The following is a 25,872-nucleotide window of genomic DNA, read 5'->3' on the forward strand; positions in this document are numbered from 1 at the left end:
AATGAAATAAGGGGAATCAAAAGATATTTCACAGTTTGTGAAATGCTATAATTATAACATTACAATAAGTATATAAAATAATTTACAGTTGCTACAGAAACATATAAAGAATTTTTTTTAAATCAACAACAAATCAAATTAAGAAACCACCTTTACTTGTACTGTCTCATAGGATGTTACTTTATAAGAAATTAGATTTTGTCTTGTTATCCAAGATTAAAACATTACATCCTATTTTGAAAAGTATCTTACAGAAAATTTCAAGCATATTTTAGCCTCTAAAAGATGTATTTTGGGTGGGTGACAGAATGTTTACTCCAATGGAATGGCCTTCCATGGGTATCACACACATTAATATTGCAAAGGAATTCTGGCTATTTCCTCTGGGGTATCAGTCTTAAAAGAGTAATGGAATTGAGAGGATAGAAGGTTGACAGTGGCAAATGAGGTGTGTGATATGAAGAGCTGGAGTCAATCTAGTCACTGTGCCCCTAACCCGATTTCTACCGAAGCACTAAACTCTTAATTTTGTTTTCCAGGATATGAATGATTATCCTCCTGTATTTAGTAAACGAATCTACAAAGGGATGGTGGCTCCAGATGCAGTCAAGGGTACACCTATCACTACAGTTTATGCTGAAGATGGAGACCCTCCTGTAAGTAGAAGATATCAATGAATTCTCTGAGCTATAGGAGGAAAATTCTTAACACCCATGAGGAATCTGGTTCCCAATACAGCAAACACAGTCCAACAGAGTTTCATTCTCATCCATTTATATCCTCTTGTTTATTGCATGCACAGTTTCAGACCATATTTCAAATGATTATTACTGAATATAGACAATTAGGGATATGCGTTTTTTGCAAACTTTTAAAATTCATTATGTGTCTATTTGTCTAGCACTAATAAAAATATATGTGAAAAGAATTGCCTGTATTTGAAATCACTGTCATTTGGATCCTTTATTTAGAACAGTGCATGCTTAGTTTAGTATGAATAGATTTTAGACTCATTTTTTTTTCATTTATATGTACATGACTATTCTGTTAAAAAATTCTAAATCAATGTATAACATAAAAACTTATATTGAATGTGTTTGTTTTGGTAAGCTAAAATCTCAATATTGCTTTTGGAACATGTTTAATAGATTATTTTATCATATAGAACTTTACCTCTTTTAAGATATTTTAAATTATCATTCAAGACTGAAGGTGTTCAACTAAAATATTATTAGAATTATTAGCATATGTGATATAAATTTTCTTCAATTACATTTCTTTATGGCATTTAAGATAAAAGTATTAATAATGCCTGCATAAGAATGATTTCTCTAAACACCTAGGGTATTTTATAAATATTTTATGTTCTCATAAGAGCAGAATGGTGAAGATTTAAATTTTTACTTTGAGTTAGCTCATGCTATAAGTCAATGTCTAACTGATTCTAAAAATATACGTAACAAATTAACCATATTTGGAAAGAAAAAATTTGAAAACCTGAATTATTGAAACGACTTATAACCTTGTTTTCTATTGCTAATATAAAGAGTGTTTCTGTAATGCTTTCTATTTAATAAAAGGTGAATGGCAGTCATAATATTTTTCAGCTTCAATTGTGACAAGCCGTATAAAGTCTATTGTGACTATAAGGCCTTGAAAAATAATGTTAACATGAAAGCAATGACCTTTAACTCAGAAGTTCCTTTGCTAGATAATGCTAAAATGTTTTTGAAACTGATTTATCACATCTAGAGAAATATGATAGGCACAATTTCATAGTCTTGAACACACCAATAGAGATGGTGAATGGGAAATTGGTGTTTAATCTGCTTTTAAAGCAAACTGTCATCGATGCAGAATACTTTGAAATTAGTGAAATGCATTCAGTTCAGTTCTATTTGACACATATTTTGAACTGTATACTTGTCACTGTGCTAACCAGTTTTTGTTCTCAAGAAACTGACAATCTTGCAGGAAAGACAGAACTACAAATAGAAAATATAACATATTATTACAAAGTAAGTATAAGTAAACATGTTATTTTAACATGCTCATTTCTGAAAACGTACTATTAATTCGAAGTTTAAGTTGGAATTAAAATTAGTAGCACTATTGATGGGTGACTCCAAATGATGATTTTTTTTATGTTAAATGTCATTTAATTTTCAGCCCTAAAGTGGCCAAATTAAGATGTTTTGAGAATAAAACAAAGCCAAGTTTAGGATGACCTGGAACATTTTATCAATACTGGAAAGCATAGAAATAACCATTAAATTTTTCATCTATTTAATTGTTCAAGTGTTTTATAGCAGCCATTAAGTAGAAGGCATAGAGTTAGAACACACCTATTTGGGACAGATCTCAAAGTCAGAAAAGATGACAAACCTTTACTTTCCTTTTGGTGCATGTTACTTTTGTACCTGGCTTGCCATCAAGATCACATCCATCAGTGTCAAAGAGGCTGGAAAAAGTTTATCCTTGCATTCCAAGTACTGTGGCAGATTTTACACTTAATATCTGATGTTGACTTTTCAATAGATAAAAGGTGGATACAAGTCATTCTATCAGAATATTGATTGTACTTCTTACAAAGTATACATTTCTCAGATTTAGTTCAGATCCCTGAAACAATAACAGTCTTTAGTATAAGTATTATTCAAAATTGAGGTTTTGAATCATTTCTGCAAATTGGATCCCTTGAATTGGTATAGTCACAATTTGCCTTCACCCCCACCAATCTGCAATAAAAATTCAAATCCAAAACCATTTTCAGAAGATAACTACTGTATTACATAATTTCAAAAATATTATGATTGACTTTTATGCTTTTCATTTCATGTTTGTGGCAGGAAGACAGAAGAAGTATTTTAAGGTATCACAATGCTTCAGAAATAATAATTTTCATTTCTAGAGATTGACCACATCTTTTTCAAAGCCTCCTGTTTCTTGTGAACAAAATGAGAACCACCCATTTAAAACTAGGTAATAGCAACAACAAAACCCTTTGAAGTATCAGATGGAAAAACTAGGTATGGTCTCAAAGTTAGAGACAGCATTACTGCTGAATATAAATTAAGCCTTTTAAAATGCATCTTGTACAAAACAAAAGTGCTCTAGAAGAAGAAAAACAAAATATTCCAGGGAATTGTTTCCCCCACTGAACTAAAGCTGTTAGGAGTTCTTTTTTCTTGCTTGCTTTTTTGAGAGGGTGGACATTAATTCACATGAGATGTGAGTTGTCACTTAAGGCTTAGGGTTGTGGCTCAGTGGTAGGGAACTTGCCTAGCACATGTGATCTGGGTTTGATTCTCAGTACCACATAAAAAAATAATAAAGTTATTTAAAAAAGATTTCTTACTTCAAACTATCATAAACATATCTGCAAGTGAAATTTCCATTTGAATTTCTTAAATTCTTTCTGAAACCTCAGGTCAAACTTTAACACATAGGAGTTCCATTTATTGAACAGGGATAAAATCCCTGAAGATCATTGTCTTTTTTTGAATATGTAGACATAGAATGACTCAAATAAATGAAGTTCATTTTTTGCTCATTTTCAAGGAGGAAACTACAGGCCAGGCAGTGATGCACACCTATATTTCTAAAGATTGGGAAGATATTTTACTTTTTTCTGTCCCAAAATAAAATAAATAAATAAAAATGACTGGAGGTGGAACATGGTGATAGAACATGTGATAAAGCATCCCTGGGTTTAATCTCTAGTACCAATAAAAGAAAAGAAAAGCAAACATAACAAACAAACCAGAAATGAACTGTAGGAAAACCACAAAGACTGTATTTCTTATTGTTAGACTGTTCTTTCCATAGAAGCATTTTAAGAACTTTTAAGACTCTTGTTTAAGTAAGACAATAATTGAAACATGTTTAATATTAGCAAGCTTTGCAATTTCTTACTTGTATAATATCATATTGTAAAAATTATGTAGAATTTTAGACTTCTTTTTTCAGGATTTGATATTGACTTATGAAGTAAATATATGCCATAAAAATAGATCATGTTAGTTCTCAATAGTAATTGCATTTAAAATCATTCCCAAATATGAGTATTCTCACTATTTAAAAATATGTGTTTATAAAGAAAAAAATAACTCCAAGTGTGAGATATTTTCTTTCCATCTTTTGAGTTACTGACACTTAGCCTTTCTGAGTTCAGACAAGCTACACGAGGAATTATTTGCAATGTGTTTTCACAGGTGTCTTTAACACCCATCTCAATCATTCAAGAATAGTTTTGCCAAGAGCAAAAAAGATAGCCAGTTTTTGTTCTATGATGCATACCTATGTTTTATTAAAGTGTCATGATGTCATCAGTGAATGCCAGTTAATTATAGTCATCTCAAGAATGCTTAACCCTTCAAATAGTCATCCTGTCAAAACTTATTGACAGAGAGTGTAACAGCTCGAGAAAAGCAATAATCATCTTTATCCATAATTTGCTGCTTGCTTGCTTTGTGAGAAATAGTGGATGTTATCCAGGGTCCAAAATGTTGTAAAACTGTACTGCCATTTCTCAATAGTATGGCTTGTCTGCATCGTTTTCCTTTGTTGTCTTAACTGACCTACTTTTCATCACTCACCATCTACCAGCTAGTGTTGTTATGCTGTATGGATTCAGGTTATTGCTAGTAATGTACCAGATCTTCTGGTTTTAAGACCAACATCTACTAACTATGATTGCTGACCCTGGAACATGAGAAGGAAATGTACACAGCTCAGTGGTTCTTTTCCTTCACATCAAAGCTAAACAGGGAAATAATCAGGAACTGTTTTCACAGTGAATGTCAGCTTGTGAAAACTGAGAAGATATAGCCCCAGACCTGAATCCCTTTGGTCTCAAATACTTAATTAGAAAGAAAGTACACCATGAAACAGTTAGGGCTTGATCTTTAAAATGACAATGGCTTATAATTAGATTTGAAAGTGTAAATGGGTACAAAGGGGAAGGTTTTATGAGAAAATGTAAGCTTGGTTAGTGTCTAGAAAAAGCTTATCTATGCACTTTAAGGATCTGTCATTTGTTTCCCTTGTGTGGCATATATCATGTTCTATAGCATTATAATTATATTATGTAATTCATGCCACAAAACATATATTGCTACATTGCTACACATATTAATTACATTGTTAATATTACTGAAGATCAGTATGAGAATTAACTGTTTCAGATATAAATATTATTATTCTCATTTAGAAACTGCCATACTTACCAAGGTTAAAGATGCATTTTTCTTTTATTATAAATTGAAATGTATATGAAGCTTGCTCATTTTGAATTTTGCAAGAGCACTGCTCTGTAACTCATGACATATTAAGAATTTTCATTTTTTTCCAATGGGAATAAATTTCATGGGATTAGAGGGTTACAATACAAGTCAAATTTCCATTGGTAATTAAGTGAAATAAAGTTTTGTGGAGCTCACTCATAGTTCTCTTTTTTGGATTAATTGATGTGATCTTGTTAAAAATTCTTGTCAGAAGAAATGGAAACTGACCTCACTGAAAAGGTATCTTGTTTTTTCTGGTTTGGATTCTAGGTCTTAACACACTTTAAAATAAACCTTTGGTAACCCTTGTGCCTACTGTTATCTACAGTTCTTCTGTTTTTTGGAGTTTTGCTGTGTTTAGGCAGTAGACTTAAAATCAAACACGGGCCCAAAACAACCTAGACACTTTGTAATAGTTGATGAATAAATAAATGAGTTAAAAAACATTTATTATGAGCTGGACTGATGTAATGATATGACCAGATAGAGAAAGAGAAAAATCCATGAAAATGTTTATGAGAGATAATATGAAGTTATTCAGAGAATGGAGAAAAAAATATGTTCTCATTCATTCTGAGCCTGCTCTGAACAGTTGTTTTTCTATTTACAAAAATATAGTGGATTCAGTTGACTAAGGATAGAAGAAATTGATAAAGGAAATGTATCCAAAAATTGCAGATTCAAAAATATTCATCATATGTTCATATGTTTGTGTAATATGATTTGAAATAGATCTAATTCAAAAAATGTTAGCGGTTTAACAGAATATATTAGCACTGTCTTTAGAAATTAATTTATAGACATAAAATGTGCAAGACCCACTTTATTGTAGAAAATGGAAGACTACTAAAGACTTTTAAACATATCAATGACAAAATCAATGCTAATATTGGAAAAAATATTTCCTGTGATAGGCAGGTTTAATTGGATGAAATAATACATAAAGTTAGGAGACAAGTTGGCAACTTTTGCCTTTACTACATCTGAAAAAAAAAGCTGGCTATAAAATGGAGAAGGTGGAAATACTTCAAAGCCATTCAGGTGTGAGAAATGATACCTATTTGAAGTAAGGTTGAAAAGCATAGACAAAAGTAAAATCAAAAGTGAATCAAAGGCCTGGGCTTGTAGCTCAGTGGTGGAGCACTTACCTAGCACATGTGAGGCACTGGGTTCTATCCTTAGTACAACATAAAAATAAAAAGAAACAAAACAAAGGTATTGTGTCCATCTACAACTAAAAAGAAAGTTTTTTTAAGTGAATCAAGAATTTTTATATGAAGCAATAAAGACGGTTATTAACAACAGTTGACAGAAATAATGTATATAGAACAAGAACCTAATTTAAGAAGACATAAATGACATCAATTTTGGAACAAATTAAATTTGAATTGACTTCAGCGTATCTAAATGCACGTATTTATAGAGTAATAGAAATTGTCTTATTTCTACTCACCTCCACTCTTCCCCAGTCCTTCATCATGGATGCTGAGAAATCTAAGTCAGAACATAGCTAGTGAAGAATACTAACCGATCTCTCAAGGAACCCCTGTACAGGACTGGTAGGGAGACTGTCTCTTACCCAGAATTAACGGGTTTCCCAAACCAAGGAATATATGATAACTAACTGTGAGAGAAAACTGGAAGCAAATTGCTGCATAAAGGAACAATCTCTTTTGCAAAGGTAAGCAAGGTCACAAGGAGGACTTGAGGTTAGATACTGCTTGCCACAGTTGTTTTAATTTAATGCCAGGATGATCTAGCTTCATTTAAAGGACCAAGACTAAAAGGGTGGAGAAGCTGGGCAAGAAGGCATGTGTCCTCCATTTTGTTCCATCTCTTGCTTTAGTCACATCTGTTTTTATTTTGTTGAGGAGATGTTATTTGTGACTATTGCATATTGGAAACTTTATTTTGCTTTCACATATAACATTCAAATTGACACAATGTGAGTGTCTTGGGTACAATTTTTGTACTTTACAACCATACATAATATGTTACACTCTTTTCTGTTATGTAACATTATAGAGATTGAAACCAAATTAATTTTTCTTGACTTTTAGATATTTTGCTTTTTATATAATTGCAAGATTCTCTTCTTTAAATTACATTGTATTATTAACATATAATTAGATCTTATTTTCTATGTTAATTACACCTGATATATGATAATCCCTTAGATATAAACTTAAATATTCATCAATCATCTCAAAAAAGTTTTAAGTGGCTTCAAGAGTATGGGTTTTGGAGCTAGACAATCTGATGTCAATTTCAAAAACCCCCACTGACTAACCTCATGACCTTAGGCAATTTACTTAGTCACTTGGCTCTTCAGTTCTTGCATTTAGAAAATGAAAAAAATAACACAATTGAAATATACATGTCATGAATAGCAGCTTCTAGTTTCTTTCTCTCATAGTCTCTACCAGCTCATATTCTATTCTCTGCTTCTCTAATTCTCTTGTGTAGTCCTTGTATAAGTATTATTTGGCAGTATTTTTCCTTCCAAGATGGTTGGTTTAACTTAGTATAGTGCTTTCCAGGTTCGTCCATGTTGTTGCAGATGGCACGATTTCTTTCTTATTTAAGGATTAAATGTGTGTGTGTGTGTGTGTGTGTGTGTGTGTGTGACATTTTCTTTTCTCATCCATCATATGTACTTTTAGGGTGATCTACATCTTAGGTATTGTGAATAATACTTTAGTTTACATGGCAGTCCAAATATCACTTTCAGATGCAACTTAAAATCTTTTGAATAAATTACCAAAAACAGCATTGCTGTATCGAATAGTCGTTTTATTTATTTTTGTTTGTTTGTTTTTAGTGCTTTATAACTATACAAAATAGTGGGGTTCATTCTGACTAATCACACATATGTGGAACATAATTTGCTTCATTTCAGTGCCCAGCATCTCTTCCCACCTTTCCCTTATCCCTACAACTGTTCCCCCTCCTCTATTCCACTGGCCTTCCAATCCCCCACCATTTATTGGTTTTAGAAATTGATGCTTTATATGGTTCATAAAGGTTGAATTTACTGTGTTGTATTAAATGGTAGTTCAAGTTTTAATTTTTTAAGGAACCTCCATACTGTATCCCATAGTGGTAGCACTATTTTATGTTCCACTAATGGTGTTCAGTGTACCAAGTTTTCCATATCCTTGCTAATAGTTATCATTTTTTATACATTGACCATCCTAATAGGTGTTATATCTCATTGTTGTTGATTTTCATTTCGCTAATGATTAGTATGATGTTGAGCACATTTTCATATATCTATTTGAACAACTTGAGAAATCGTCTATGCAAATCCTTTGCCCATTTTTAGTTGAATTATTTAAGGTTGGAGTTTTGCTCTTATTCTAGAGATCTGACGGACAATAGTTTGCCTATAGTTAACAATAAATTATTACAAAATTTTGCACAATTAACTTTTTTTTACAGGGTCCATCTCATGTTACATGTTCTTACCACAATAAATAAAAAGTTTTGCTTACTTTGTAGGTTAATGCAATAATTAAATTATCTCATTTATGAGGAGCCTTTGTTACCTACCACATAGTCATTTTTATATTTATTCTGATATTTCTCATGCTATGTGTCCCTGAATGCTGTCTTCTATTTTTTGTGATCTGTCAAATATATCTATTGTTTGTGATCCTTCTCTTTGTGTTTTCCTCTGAATTCTTGAAAAGCCTGTAAATATTAGAGATTGGTTAACCTCAGCAAGAGCTGGGGGTGGGTACAAGGTTTGTGGGCATGAGGAAGTCACTGGGCTTCTGAACCATCACCATGACAACAAGTTTTTTCCCTTGCTTGATCTATTCTCAGTATAAGTATAAGTATAAGTATAAGTATAAGTATAAGTATAAGTAGCAGGGCTGAGTATTCTGTGTTGAGGTCCCTATTTGCCCATAGCTATGTGCTAGGGTTCTTAGCTAGCTCTCTCACCCACTGTGATAACACAGAGCCTTCTCCCCTGTTCTCTCCCCAACACCACAGCTGTCTTTAGTGCATACTTAAAGAAAACTAAACATTCAAGAGAATTTTTGTCAGGAATATTTTCTATTCTATTAAGGGATAACACATCGGAGACAACACCATACAGCTGTGGACATTATTTGGGATGACGTAGTCTATAACCTGCTAACACAGCAGGATTTGATGAACACAGCAAAAGTCCAAATGCAAGAACCAGGTACTCAGTAAAAATGCTGAGAAGAGCAAAATCATTACACAAAGTTTAGTTTTTTAATGCATCCAATATTATCACGGGTTTTTCTACTAAAATACTGCTTAGTTCAACAACACCAATATCTCTGATTCACAGTAACAAAGACTGATATTTTTATTTATGGGTTGTAAAGGCCTAGGGGTTCGCTAATCTTGATATCAGGATGCAGGCTGGGTTCACATCTATTCCCTTTATCTTCTCTTTTAGGGACTCATTTCTAGCCAGGCCTGCTCTTCACATGGCAAAGTACAGAATCATAAGAAATCTTGTCTAACCACATGATCCCATGTAAATCCTCTGGTCCTGTCCTTCATTCTCCATGGACCTGAACAAGCCACATGCCTAGTCCTAAATCAATGGAACATAAAGTGGGAGAAAGGGGAGTGGACATTGGCTGAACATTAATACGATTTACCAAAAGCCTATATAAAAGATACACTTTAGTTGCATTACAGTGATTCCCTTTAGTGGGAAAGGGAGGTAGGTCAGAGGTATGAGAATAAGAGGAGATATGGAAATTGGTAAATAAAGTCATCTTGCCGATCCTTCAATGAGAGAGTTGCAAAACATATAGATTACATTTAACTCAAATAGCTCTACTTTATGTCTGAAGAAAAAGGAAAATCCTCAATATTTATTACATGGGTGTATATCAATATTATTTGAAGAATATTTATTACTTAACAGATACTGGGCTAAATTAAAACCAATATGAGTCTTAGCTTCAGAATTTCAAACTAAAAACGTTACAAGTTAATAAGAAGTGTGCCAAGTTTAACATGACAACCCTAAGAGGTTCTAATAAAAAAAATGTTTGGGGTGCCATATAACCAGATAAAAGAGAGTCTGATTTTATCTTGAGACTCAAGGAAGTTTCTGGAGGAAATGGGTCTGAGCTACAGTTCAGAGATGTGCAAACTCAAAGTGGCAAGATGGAGAATTAGGTCCTAAAATTGGAGGGAGACCAGTAAATTGCAATAAACAAAAGAACACCATTTTTTCAGGGTGTGAGAGTTGTAAACTTGGGTTGGATCCTGTGGAGTCTTGTGGATCACAATGATAGTGCTTAGAATTCTTGTCCTCCTATTCTGAGAAAAAAATGGGAGGATTTTAAAGCAGCAGGCACATATCACTGATTCCTAACTCTGGGCAAGTTCACCCTATTTTAAAATTCCTTTTATTATGTGAGTTGGTTTGTAAGAGAAGGTTGATTGTGTGCCCCTGTTATCTTTGTGAACTAAGAAACATATCTAAATGAGGTTTTAGAGGATTATGTTATTTGATGTCTTGCACATTTAAGTTTATCTTTTAAAGATGAATTTCCTCAAAAATTTATAGGCAAAGAATCCTAAAACAAAAGTTTCTTGGTTTCTTTAACAGCTATGTTGCTACCATGTCTATAGACACTGACCTAGTGCACATATTGAGTGACATCTGGCACACAGAACACATAAATAGGAGTTCTGACTCACAAGTTGCCAAAATATTATATTCCCCAGTGTCACAAGGGGGAGCAGAAGGGGTGGACAGAAAAGCACAGATCTTCTCAATGGCTACTTGTCACTATTGTTGGCCCTTGTGTTTAACTAGGAAACAGGGTACCATACAGCAGATCTTCTCAATGGCTACTTGGAGAGTTAGACAGTACAGCTCTTCCTGGTCTCTTTAAAGGATACATTAGCATCCTGCTAGGGCCAGTAGAAAATGACAAAGTCATTATGAATGCCAAAACAATACAAACCACTTTAAAGTAATTTCTGGTGCCAAATCATACTTGGAAGATTTCATGCAAATGACACAATTACAAAATAAATCAAAGTTACTTTCAAAGATGTGGGAAGAAAGAAATTTAGCAACCATGTCAGGGAGAAGAATCTTTGTGTACTTGAGAAGAAATTACTTAATGTTTGTGTATTAATGATAATAACATGTTTTAATATTCCCTGCTGTAATATGATTACCATTAATATGAAGAAAATATTATGTGGGTCTGAGTAAATAATTTTTTGATAATTATGTATTTAAGAAAACTGGTTAAGTCAAGATACCCGGTGATATTAAGAACTTAATTATTTTGGTGCATTTGACTCTAAATGAATTTCCTATGTTTGCTAGTTTGCAACATCTTTCAAATAGGTCTGAAATTACCTTCTATAGTAATTAATGATATTCTCACCATCATTTAGTCAAAACACACTATGTTTAACACAATATAAGTGGAAATGGAAAGTAAAAAACATGCTAAATAACAAATCAATTGAAATTTTAAGTTTGTATTTTCTTGATATAAATTTATAATTTTCTCTTACATTTATTATTCTTATGAATTATGTCACTTTTTTGATTTTGTAAACCTAATATTAGCACCATCATCACACATTTTTTATCACATCCCCAATATCCTGGTTTACCATATCACATATCACTCTGCATATACTAAATAAAAGGCCATTCTAGAAGCATGTTCGCACTAGCACATATTAAGTTATACATGTCAAGTTCAGCTGATGAAAGGAAATCACAAAAATATCATAATCTCTTTCACATTTTAGTCTACAAATAAATCACATAATATCTCAAATCATACTCAGAAGTAAAATCACGATACATAAACAAACATAGTTATTGTTTTATCAAGAGGCATATAAATCATATCCTTCCTGAGAATCATTATGCCTTGCCAGAAACCTCCAAAGTCCCTCCCACCTATTTACAAATGTCGCTATTGTTGCCCCTTGTGTTTAACTAGGAAACAGGATACCATACAGCAGTTACTTGTCCTCTTCAAACCTCATTTCCATATACGATTTATAAAACCGATTTTGCTGGGTTGTTCCTGTGCTTACTGAATAATGAAAGTGTTTAGCTAGTCTGCAGCACAAAGATGTTAATGTTTCCTCCTCTTTCTCATTTCTAAGGTGATGACAAACGTGCTTAACTTGACCTCTGATTTAGTGGAATGCCTATAGTATTAATTTTAAACTTTATAATATCAATCATTGGACTCATGAATGAATTCTGGTGTCATCCATAGAACTATAATAGAGTTTTCATGAAAATATGCTAGTAAGACTTTGAAATTCCACAAATAAAAAACATGCACACATTTTACAAACTTCATGCCAAAAATTAGTAAGTTTTTGTTTAAATGAATAAAATTATTATAAAATTATATTTTAATTTATGCTACTTCATACTATTACATGTATGCTTTCATCACCACTGAGTTTAAGACAAAACATCCAAGATTCTTGACATGAAATAATTTTAATTTGTCATTTTAATAGTGAAATAATTAATCAGATCAAACTCCATGTATACACTATTGTATACATTATTACTACACTATTGTTGAAATCTCTATGAATCAAAATGAAGTCAATACCTTTCGGGATGTGTGTCTGCACAGGGTTATGTAGGGTCTACTTGACTATAAATCCTAAGACATGAACTCTAACTCTATCAACTTCATTAGCACCACATGCTTATTCCTCATGACTTGCATCAGAAATATTGTTGCTAATTGTATTTCTGTCTGTAACATGACCAGATGTGATGCCTATAAGAGCCTGTCTGTCACATCTGCTTTCTTCAGAGATGAATGTGAATTTACAAGGATAAATTATCTATGGACAGATATAATGAATTGAAAAACCATGAACAAGTAAATCTATAACATATGTAGTATAAAGAAAATATAAAAGATATTAACTCAGAGTGGATTATGGATGGATATATGCAGAACAGGTGTCAACTAAGACCTGAATGTTAGATGGTACTAATCATTCAGGAGTATTGAATACAGAGACAAAAGAAAATGGAAAAGATCTGAGGCAAGAAAGAGCTTGATATTTTATAATGACAACATGGGCAAATTATTGCTAAAAAAAATCAGGAAGGAGGGGATATGAGATTAATTTTGTCTCCCATTTGGCTATGAGTTTTTTTATTTCCACATTTCATTGATGCATTATTATTATACATAATGGTGGGATTTGTTGTTACATAGTAGTACATGGACAGAATATAGCAATATAATTTGGGGAACATTATTCTGGAGCACTTCTCTATTAGCCTTTTCATTTCTGTACTCCCACATCACAGCCATTTTTTGTCAGTAAACGTGTTAAATTGATTAACAAATTAATTAGTTAATTAATTTTATATATGATGAATATACAAGCTGCATGATAAGTGGTAGAAAGTAAATAATTTATAAATTCAGTTACTAATGTTTTATACAGTTCTAACTTTCTATCTTAAAACTATACTCCACATGAAATAGATAATATTATTTAGTTTTTTTTTTTACTAATTTTAAACTATAATTATGTTTTATATAATGGTAAGCAAATTGTGCTTTGGGATTTGTTGTAAACAGTGATTAATTTCAATTTTAGTATCTATAGTGCCTTTCTTGAATGATTAAGCTTCGACTAATACCATGGTTCTATTTTGAACATTTTATTTAGGAAAATATATTGTTCCAAAGACAGTGTATCATTTATTTGAAAATTCCAGGAAAATGTCAAAGAACGTTTTGGTAAATGGAAGTTGACACTAAGAAAGATTGCTGTACCAGCATTCCATCAGTCTTTTAAAAACATGACTATTTGAGGGAACATTTACTCTTTTAGATAGGTTTGTTTAGAGTTATAGAAATAGCTGTCACGTAAGCTTCAAAAATCTGTTCTGCTACTCTTCTCACATTTCTTCACCTTCCATAGAAATTAAAGAAGTAATTTACTGCAAGTACCCTTCAAAAGAATCCAGGCTGCAGAATAATAAGGAACTCCATTTTAGTCAACATGGTGTTCTGAAAAGAGAATCATTGCACACAATTTTAACTACTTTCCTATTAAATTAATGTTTATATTTTGGTTAATTCTTTCTGTGTTTTTTTTAATTTTGATAATTGTTCTTCATGATTGATATGCCAATAAAATAAAATTCCCTTGTGGCTTAAATAATACTCAACCTTTTTATATGATAATATATATAGATTATGAGATTGCCTATTAACTTTCCATAAATTAAGTTGAATCAAACTATATTTTTTAGTCCTCATTTGAAGTTTTGCATTCTCTGAAATGGCTACCTAAATTGTATCTCATGATATTAAAATACCATGGCAAGAAAGAGGTGTTATAATTAGGCCAATTAATCAAAGAAAAAATGTAAATGGATTCCATAATGTAAAGAATAAAATTGATATCTAATTACTTGTTTCATTGATGGTGAATAATTAGGTACTCTATTTTATTTTCTTGAATCCAGATTTTGAATGTATTTTTCAAAACAACTGTAAGTTAAAAAGGATATGAAGAAACGATACAAAGACTAGAAAAGTATGCCTTGGGTGGTACAGAAATAGATGGAAATAGCTATCCTAATAAAGCAGGGCTCAGAGGCAAAGACTGGTCTTCATAGCTATGCAAAGTTGCAGTGCTCTGAAGACAACTGTTTTCTGTGTCTGCTTAGGGAGAGATCTGGTTACAAGCAAGAAAAGTGTTCAGATACCAAGAAGAGTCTCCTTAGTGCCAAAGTCATTAAATGGCACAGTGGGCTTCTTAAATGATCATGAGCTTTTCTTTTGTTAAATCTTTAAAAATTTAACCCGAATGCTCTAGTCTACCTCAAGATTGCTTCTGGACCTAAATAAAAACTAATAAATTTGGTTCATCAGAAAAAAGCAGTAGAAGTCATTTACTTGTCACTTATAAATCAAATCATGGTCTTATTTCAGTTAGTAATAACTTTATCAAAGTGCCTTTGGGCTACCAGACGAGGTAGTGCATACTTATAATCCCAGCAGCTCAGGAGGCTGAGGCAGGAGGATCTCAAGTTCAAAACCACCCTGAGCAAAACCCAGACACTAAGCAACTCAGTGAGACCTTGTCTCTAAATTAAAAAAAAAAATAAATACAAAATAGGGCTAGGGATGTGGCTCAGTGGTTTAGTGCCCCTGATTTTAATCCCCAGTACTCCCCAAGAAATAAATTCCTATGGGCTGATTTTAGTGTTAGGAGAAGAATAATTTTATCACAATTTCAAAATGCTATAGACTCTTCTATTGCCATATTAAGAAGATTTATTTTTTAAAAAATACATTGATAACTTTTTCTTTTGGTAGAAAATCTCTATTGAGATTATATATATATATATATATATATATATATATATATATATATATATATATATATAAACTATACACAAAGAGAGATCTATGTAACATACTAACTCTAGTATCATAAGTGAAGTAGAAAATGGTAATTATGTATTTTATCTCAATTTAAGTACTTTCATATTTTAGTTCATTTTAAAAAACAAACATCATTAACTATTACATGTATTCAACTAGAAGACATATAAATTATAGGAAATATATAGAAATAAATATGGGTGCCTCTGTTCTTAGTACAGTTTAAAATTAAAAAAACTATTTGTTAAATTAACATTTATCTAAATGATAATTTGACCACTTATATCACATATATCATAAATATTAAAATATGTAATAGATAAACTCAGTGGACCATTTTATTTTAGCTTTGAAGATATAATTATTGAGGTTTTTGTACATTATAATGCTGAGATCCTGTGTATTACAATTTTAATTGGAATTAAGTATTAGAAGATGTTAAAAAATGTTAATGTTAATTTTACATGATCAAGTTTATAATGATCTTGTTTGTTAAGTGTGCTTGGAATTCTAGGTTTCAAAATGACATTTAAAAAAATAAAATCATAATAATTTTGACTTTCAAAAAGAAAGTGTTTGACCTGATTCATGTTGTACATGTCCCAGAGACAATGTTAGGAATGTTAATTAAAACTATTTCCCAAAGATAATTACCTTTACTATTATATAGCCTAGTCATGTAACTATTAAGATGACTTTTTGGAAAAAAAAAAAAAGCCTATGACCAGAATAAAAGGAGGAAAGAAGGAAGTGAGGGAAGAAAAATACAAAGGAAAGAATAAGAGAGAAGATAGCAGTAAGGGAGGGAGAATAAAAAGAAAAAATAAACTTTTGAATATGCTTGAAGCAATCATTTTATATGCTGAGTTTTGTATCATAGTGTGTGAAATAAAATGAAGTGTGGTGATTTGATGAGTTATAGAGGATATTGTTAAAATTTGTCTTATAAGCTAAAAATATTCTGAAAGAGCCATACCTTGATAATGTGCTGATAATCTACAAAATAACTAAAATCAGAGAAGAAAAATTTGTTGATAGAGCTAACATGTGACTTAACGTTCAGGTTTGTATACATGCAATTTTATCATAATTTCAAAATGCTATAGAGGTTGGCTCTAGGATTTTCTTAGCAGCAAATACTTTAGGCATTGGAGAAAGAATATTCCATAATTCTAGAACATTTTCTTCTTTTATTTTATCAATTGAAGCATAATTCTAAATGTTCCACAAATACCTTGGCTTTATTAAATACAACATACTAAATATAAATAACATTTTAAATATCTTGATGGTCAATTTGTGATTGTCAAAAGTAATGTTAGTGACGGCAGTCTGAATAAGTACTGATAACAGAAACTCTGAAAAATTGTTCTTAAAACAGTTTATGCCATAATTTTTCTCTTTCAACTTTGCCTCCTCATCTAAAGGTGAGATGGAGTATGTGCTGTATAACATCATGGACAATGTACTAAGGCGAGGTTTACTAGGGCATTAAATTCTAAAGCATCTTTCCCAAATGAATTTTCTCAATCATATTACCTTTTTGTTCTCACTTAAAGACTATTGCATAGATAAATAGTAAGCTGATTTAACACATAAGGACCTGTATTTTAGTATGAAGGAAGTCTGATTATGTAATAACTTTCTCATTTTCTAGCTAGGGAAATTTCAGGAAATGAATTAATTCTTAAAACTTTGATTTCATTTTTTTGTAAAATGTAGGTGTTCATGAGAACTCCTGGATTTCTTTTTAAGTATAAATATGGGAATGCATGTAATGCACATACTCTGGTATGTAGCAAAGCATTTCAATTGATAGCTTACAAATCTAGTCTATATTGTTATTAAAATACAAGCAAAGTTTCCTTCCTATGACTGGCATCTGAATGATTATTACAGAAACATTGTTTACCTAGGGAAAGTTTTTTTTTTTTTTTAATAAATGTTTCTTTTTCTATATTTCCTCAGTGGCTGAACTCTCCACCTACCACTAAGTAAAATTTGGGGTCCGTATACAAATATTATCTCAGAGCTGACAGTTCCTTAAAATTCTATCAAGAATTCCCCAACATTCTGCATTTTCAAAATCTTAAAATATGTAAATACTTTATTAAGAGTTTCTGGGCATACTTGATACATGGGAATTCATTCAGTAATTCATGTGTTCAGTCAAATGCTCCTTGGGTGTCTACAGGGTTCAAGTACCATTCAAGATCATCGAATAGAGCTCCTAACCTTATGAAGCTTGTATAATTACATAGAAGACAAAGAATAAAGTAAACAGATGACATGCATACTAGAATTTCAAGTAGTGTTGAAGGAGAAAAATAGCTTAGAAGCAGGTGCTATGGAGTACCTGAAGAAGAGAAGAATAATTTGAGTCGCTGAAAATCTTGGAAATGTGCAGCAGGAAAAGATGAGGAAGCAGGAACAATGTATGAACAAGAAATGAGCAAGCAAGTAAAGTTAAATAGATAAGCAGAAACAAGATGTTCTGAGAATTTATAGTGCATAATAAGAAGTTAAGCCATTTTGTGTATGAGTGACTAAAGAGCTTTGGAGGGCTTTAAGCAGAACTCATGAGATGATTTATGTTATTGAAAGATATAGGGCTCAATTCTGTTTTCCCCACCATCAACACCATTCACTTTTCTGTTCAGAAGGTTTTTTTTTTAAGTTTACATATCTTATATTAGTAGAATTCTACAGTATTTGTCTTTTTGTTAGTGACTTATTTCAGTTAACATAATGTCTAAGATTTATCGTTATACATTTTGCAAAATGTCTTAACTTTTATTACTTTAAAAAATTCTAGTTTCTGTATTCCAAATTGCCCCATCCACTCATCACAATGGACATTTTGTTTGCTTCCATGATGGCTCTGTTGAATAATATCATAACAAACATTGGTGTGCAAATATTTCTTAATTTGCCACATATGTAAGGGTTTATTACCACACTCACTCAGAATTCCATATGCCTGCCTCTTTGTCTAACTTTATGTCAGTATTAATAACTGAATACTATGGCTTGTAATAGTCAGGAAACAGTATTCTTCAATTTTGTTTGTATTTTGAATATTTTGAGGTATTCATACAATGTTGAGATTCCATACAATCATACAATTTCTAGAATAAGATTATTATAATTCTGAGAAAAATAAGATTGGAAGTTTGAAAGATATTACATGGAGCCTCCAGATAGCTTCAAGGTATACAAACACCTTTTAATTTTATCTTTAAATTCTTGAACAAGACCATGTTTAAGAGTATTCAATCAAGCACCACATGTTTATGGATTTTTGAACACCCCCTTCTACTCTGAATTCAAATTTTATTCTATGTTTACAAAATAATTTTAATATTTTAATGTTCATTAACCTTTGTTTTATTCCTTCAGTCAATACTATGCAGTATTGCTACTGAGAAAATTGAGTATATAAGTCTAATTGGCTTCAAATATTTTTCAAAGTTTTCTGTTTTGTGATTACCATTTTGTTTGATCTTATTTTTCTTTAGAATAAGGGGGGATTGGAGTATCCTAGTATTACAGTGTTGCTTTCTATTTCTTCATTTAATTCTCTTAATCTTTTCTTTCTATATTTGGGAAGTATGATGTGAGTTGCAAGTGTATCTACTCTTATTGCCGTATCCTAAGGAAATGTCCCTTTTATTTTTATATAATATTCCACTTTGTCCCCTTTTCAAAGTTGTTTTTTATTTAAAATCTATTTTATTCCATATAACTTTTTGCTCTAATCTATATTCCATATAACTTTTTGCCATTTTAGTGTATAACACTCATATCCTTTTACTTTTAGTCTGTTTGTGTCCTTAGATTTAGAGTCCCCTGTAGATTACACACAGTTGTATTTTTTTTTAAGATTTAATTCTGTTAGTCAAGCTTTTTGTATTGATTGTTTTTTATAATAATTCATTTTTAATCAAATATATTGTAAAAGTGAAGAACTCACTACTCCTACTTTATTTCATATAGCTGTTTTTCCCACTTAATGGTTTAATTTGTTATTCATCGATTTTGATAGTGATTTGCTTTGATTCCTCGCCTACTTCCCTTAATGTAGTCTATGGATATTTATTTTGTCATTTATATTGAGACTTTATAAAGATCACTTAAAGTGTACACTATATTTTACACTGACAACAACAAATTAGCTTAAATTTATTATAAAAATTTGGTATGTTTATATATCTTTTCAGAATTAGGTTACTAATGTTACAGTTTATTTTTATATCACATACCCATTAATAGGTTTATGTTGATTTTTTGCATTTGGTTTTCAAGTTCTCTTGCAAAATCAAGTGTTTTATAACCCATCATTACAGTGAAATAGAATGGTTTATATGTGAATTTTCTTTGCAATAAAACATTAAAATTAAAAAAAATGAAAGATAATATCAGTACAGTGGAAGCAGAGAGCCAATTAACAGACTACTATAGGGAACAGGTAAGTAGAGAAGATGGGAATACATGCATCTGAAAAAGACATGGCAATGCTTTGGTCATGGAGGATGAGAGGGATCAGAGATCATTTCTGAGCTTTAAGATGATACACTTTGGTTAAAGGTAGGACTATTTCCCTACAGCATAGGAGGAACAAATTTGGAAAAGGAAATGAGGATTCTGGTTTGCTTATGTCACATTTAAACATGGACCATCTAGTTGACAATTCTATGTACTAGTATGTCTTTTAAAGGTTGAAAATTTATCCAGAAAATAAAATTTGGGAACTGTTAGTAAACAGAAAATATTTAAACTCATGGGACTGAGAGAAATACTAGAGGCTTATGGTAGAGGTAGAAAATAGAAATGATAGCGACAGAGCCTTGGAAAAGAAAATGTGGTGTATATACCCAATGGAATATTACTCAGTCTTAAAGAAGAATGAAATTATGACATTTCCAGGTAAATGGACAGAGCTGGAGAATATGCTAAGAGAAATAATCCAATCTCAAAAAAACCAAAGGCCTAATGTTTTCTCAGATATCTGGATGCTAATTCACAAGGGGTGGAGGGGGGCGGGTGGCTAGGGAAGAATAGAGGTACTTTGGTTTAGGCAGAGGGAAATGAAGGGAGGGGAGAGGGTATGGAGGTAGGAAGAATAGTAGAATGAATGGAACATTAATATGCTATGTGCATATATGACTGCATGACCACCGGTGTGATCTTACATCATGTACAACCAAAAGAAAGAGAAGTTATACTCCCTTTATGTATGATGTTGTCAAAATGCATTCTACTGTCATATATAACTAATTAGAAAAACTAAAAAAAAAGAAAATGGAAAAAATAAAAGGTTTGAAACAGAACACTCAGATAGAATACAGAAGAATTAAAAAAACTAAAGTATGTGTCCAAGGAAATTGTGATCAATTGTGCTGTGTAGTATGTGAATGAACATGTAATAATTGGAGAATTATATAAGTCTTTAAGCTAAAACACTTATCCTATAGTCGAACTATTCTTTAGGCTCTAACATTACCAACAAATTCAGGGGTTGAAGTCAGGGGCCAGTATGTCACATCCCCAGCCCTGTTTTGTATTTATTTAGAGACAGGGTCTCACTGAGTTGCTTAGTGTCTCGCTGTTGCTGAGGCTGAATTTGAACTCACAGTTCTCCTGCCTCAGCTTCCTGAGCCACTGCCCTTAGAAGCATGTGCTGCCATACCCAGCCACTTTTTTTTTTTTACTGTCTATCTTCCTAAGGAACTTAATGGTTCCCTTCTGTCTGAGTCTGAAGTCAAACTGTACCATGTGCTCATCTGGTGCCTGAGTTGTTTACCTCACTTGTAGGATTTAAGAGATTTCCAAGCCTTAAGCACTGGAAAGATGATAATGTTCAACCCATTATCACCCTATATAATTCAAAATAAAAAGGATCTCAGCCCTAATTGAAGTAAGGACATCAAACACAATATTGACTGTTCCCTATTGTGGCTATTTTGATACCATTTTAAAATTGATCAAATGTTACTTTCTTTCATTAAAAAATATGTTTTATTTTGTTTTGGTTTGTTGTGGTTTGGTCTTTCAGTTTATCTTGGCTCATCTCAGGGGCAAAGTTGCGATCTTTATCAACCCTGAAGCCTCAAGTTCATTGGCTATAGAACGGGTAGTAGAGGACATCTTTACTATGGGCTTTGCACATCTAAAACTCAACAAATGTTAGCTATCATGTATTTTTCTATTATTACTGTCATATTCCTTATTAATGTTATCTTAAAGGACTGTTGCAAGATTTAGTCTGACATGTAAATATTTAGCATGAAAATTAGTACAGAGTAGATGGTAAATTAGTTTTGTTTCTTTCCCTGCCATGCGTATTCCTCCACTTCAACACAGTTCTCCACCCTTCACCTTTCTCTGAGTATCACAATTTTCCAATACCTATAATTAAAATATATATGATTAAAAATAACATGATTTTCTCAGAAGATAAAATATTAGGAAGACACTGGGTGTTTGGGAAGAGAAATGTGATTGTTACAATAAATGTGGGAGAAAAGATGCTGGAGGCAGCCATTAATGTTTTTCTGTGTTATAAATCCTTTTGAAGTAGCCTATAGTAAAGACACTTCATGGATTCAGATTGAGTTATCCTAAAGAAATAATGATTCTGCTACATTTTATCCCTGAAAGTATGAAATCATAAAATATAATTCTTCATTTCTACAAGGCCATTCATTTTGGAAATCAGTTTAACTTTATCACTATCCTGTGTTTTCGTTTAATACAATAAATGAATAATATGTAATTTCATTTCAGGGGTTACCTGCAAGTCGTGTGAGATACAGAGTAGATGATTTGCAGTTTCCTTACCCTGCCAGTATTTTTGATGTAGAGGAAGATTCTGGAAGAGTAATAACTCGAGTCAATCTTAATGAAGAACCAACAACAATTTTTAAGGTCAGTGTGTCATATTCTTCACGTTGTCTATGTGACATTTACCTTTTGATTAAGAGTCTGGCTTAGCAGATATCAATATTTTTCCCAAAAAATTTTTAGTTGGTTTTTTTTTTTTCAATCAAAAACAATTTTTTTTTTCTCATAGAAACTTAGCGGGGGGTGGGGGGGACAAATAAAAATAAAAACAATCACTTGATATTTCCTTTTGGGAGGTAAGCAGATATTATCATTTTGATCTCTGTCCTTACAATGATTTTCTATACAAATGCAAATACACAGCTATGTTTTAAAATAACAATCATATTGTTCATGCTGCTTTTTAGCTCAATGACATTATGTTTTTTTTAATCTAATACTATGTTGTTGGATAATTAGGCTGCTATGAATAATTTTCTAACAATAAAATCTGCTGTTTAGAAACTACTTATGTGACAATCATTCGCCTCTTGCTAACTTTTTTCTTTAAGATAAGTACCCATAAACAGAAGTATTAAATCAAGTTCATGTATTGTTGATAACTTATGCATCTGGAAAATTTGAAAAGAAAACTACCTTCACTTTATATTCTCCATCATTTAGAAGAACACCCATTTTCATAGGATAACTCCACTCTTTATATTATTGTTTTTAATCTTTGTGTGTCTGCTAAAGCTCTTTGGTTTTTGTTCTATTTTATGCTTCTTGAAATACTCATGAAATAGAACATATAATTACCTCTTTTCTTTTTCACATTTTTATAACATAGTCAACAAATAATGCCTGTTTCTACATGTCAAGAAAATATTGAGCAATATATTTTCTATTATCATAAGTAATGAATTCCTTAAATGTTTGGGAATTTCAATTTTTAATAGTTACTGAGGATAATAACACTTAGAATATAGTCTTTAAAACTATACTAATAAAAGACTTTTTCAGTTACTCTTCTGAATATCTATGAGCACCCTGTCTCATATCATTTAATCATTGTTTGAAATAATTGCTCTGTTTTTAAACTAGCATTAACTCAGAAAGTAAATTGTGGTTCTCAGGATAATCCTTGGTTATGGTCTTCTGTGACCTAGGTAGAATTACTTTAGTAACTTGCAACTTCCAGGGAGATATGTATTCCAGGGAAACATACGTAGGAAAATGTTTAAGATGTCTGAAAATAAGCATTAAAGTTCTTCTTGTGCAGTATAGGTTATTGAAGTAAATACTCAATTGTAAAAGTATTGCATTAATAAATAACATATAGTTATCACATTCACAAAACCAATGATTTCATCTAATTCATATTATTTGAACAATTTCTACAATACTGTATGAACTTGGTTTTATAAATTTTATTTATAGTATTGTATAGCAAGTGAGTTAAACTATAAAGATTTCCAATTTTATTCTCTAGAGTAAAATATTTTGCCCTGTAAACTTGCAGACAACTAATTCACTGGAAAAATTAATTTCTTTTTATAAGCAAGCTAATTAGCTTTTTGCCATTGATGTGACTGAATCTAACACTTTTTAAATGGTTGTGGTGGTGCTATAAAAGCACATGCTTTTACCATACACAGCAGAGGAATGGAAAAAACAATTTTATAATTAAAGAGATAGAGTATTGTATGCCTGTTTTCCTGGTAGCTATTTTTCTTACCTATAGAGTTAGTAATTTATTTGTGATTGTTTTCTCAGACAAATAAAAATAACATCTACCTGGACAGATTATTGTGAAAAATCAAAATGAAAATGTAGCATATTCCATGTAGTACCTAGTATCTCATGGCCATAAGATAATGGTCAGTTTTCTCTCCTAGAAGCAGGCAGTCCAATCATTAAAATCATATGTGTATCATTGTGTGTTTATAATTTTTAATATGAAGTTTACTGTTTTTTTTAAGTTGGTGGTTGTTGCTTTTGATGATGGTGAGCCCATGATGTCCAGCAGTGCCACAGTGAAAATTCTTGTCTTACATCCTGGAGAAATCCCACGATTCACACAAGAAGAATATAGGTACTTATTTCTATAAAATTTTTAAATATATAAAGTCTTTAGGGTTTCATATCTTAGAAACATCTTCATTCCAGTATTGATGTTTAAATTCCTTAGAAAAAATATTTTTATATTTATTATCTTAGAAATTTGAGCTGAATTCTTGATACATACCTCCCACAATGACCCTGTGGTCTTATTTATATTGGAAGAGCCAATCAAATCACTATATTTCAGGATAATCAAATTATCCTGATTTAGTTAGGGTAGGTGTGTTACCTAGGTTTTTGTCACTCTAACCAAAATACCTGATGAGAACAATTCAGAGGAGGACAAGTTTATGTTGGCTCACTGTTTCAAAAGTTCAGTCCATTGTCACCTGACTTCATTGCTTTGGGGCCAAAATCAGGCAGAACTTCGTCAGAGAAGGTCATGTTGGAAGAGCACTGCTCCACTCAAGGTGGCCAGGAAGCATAGAGAGGTAGAAGAAGGGGCCATAGGGAAGGTACATTCTTCCAGGGCATATCCCAGGTGACCTAGCAACTCCAGCCATTCCCCACCTGCCTACCATTACATTCCTTATAATCCATTCAAAATAGATTGGTCTGATTTGCTTATAGTTCTCATATAATGAAATCATTTTAACTCTGAATACTTCTGTATTAACACAGGAGCTTTTGGGGGATACCTTATATCCAAACTATAACATTAGGTTAGACCACTGTAAAAGGAAACTTGTAAATTCTAGTGGCTAGATTCTTTAAATCAAAAGCATGAATTTTTTCCCAGTAAAGTGCAAGGTGAACACTTGGTATTGGCAGTAGTTGAAATATGCAGTCCTCCATGCAGTCATGCAGACACCAACTCAGGGACTATCATCTCTTACATTCTGTTTAAAAAATAATGTCAATCATTGCCATTTTAGTCAGCAAAAATACGGGGACAGGCAGATGCTCACATCCAGAAATTTCTTCAACAAAGTTGGGAATTGCACATTTTATTTGTGCTCACATTTCTTTTGAATTTTCAGACACAGGTCCACACTTAAGTATAATAGGCCAGAGAAATGTTGTTCTATGCTACATAATTAAACTAATTCCTCTTCCATCATTAAGGAAGAGGGGAAAGTGATTAAACATTTATTTTGAAGAGCATTTAGCACTTATTCATGATAAAAGCTTTCAAAACCATTTTTTGGCTTTGTGAAATGTACAGTAAAATATTGCTACCTATTGTACACACCACTGGTATTAATAGT

The 25,872-nt window shown here is 31.8% G+C and overlaps 1 protein-coding gene across 16 annotated transcripts in view; it reads left to right on the forward strand.

Annotated features, from left to right (window-relative positions):
* Pcdh15 (protocadherin related 15) overlaps positions 1-25,872 on the forward strand; it is a 746,672-nt gene that overhangs the window by 593,136 nt on the left and 127,664 nt on the right. For all 16 annotated transcript variants that reach the window (XM_071610757.1, XM_071610756.1, XM_071610753.1 and 13 more), the window contains 3 exons: positions 540-656; positions 22,505-22,645; positions 24,523-24,635. In XM_071610757.1, coding sequence (XP_071466858.1) covers positions 540-656; positions 22,505-22,645; positions 24,523-24,635 — 371 coding nt within the window. The remainder of the gene's footprint in view (positions 1-539; positions 657-22,504; positions 22,646-24,522; positions 24,636-25,872) is intronic.

This window comes from Marmota flaviventris, chromosome 4 (assembly GCF_047511675.1).
Source record: "Marmota flaviventris isolate mMarFla1 chromosome 4, mMarFla1.hap1, whole genome shotgun sequence".
In the NCBI taxonomy this organism is placed as follows: domain Eukaryota; kingdom Metazoa; phylum Chordata; class Mammalia; order Rodentia; family Sciuridae; genus Marmota; species Marmota flaviventris.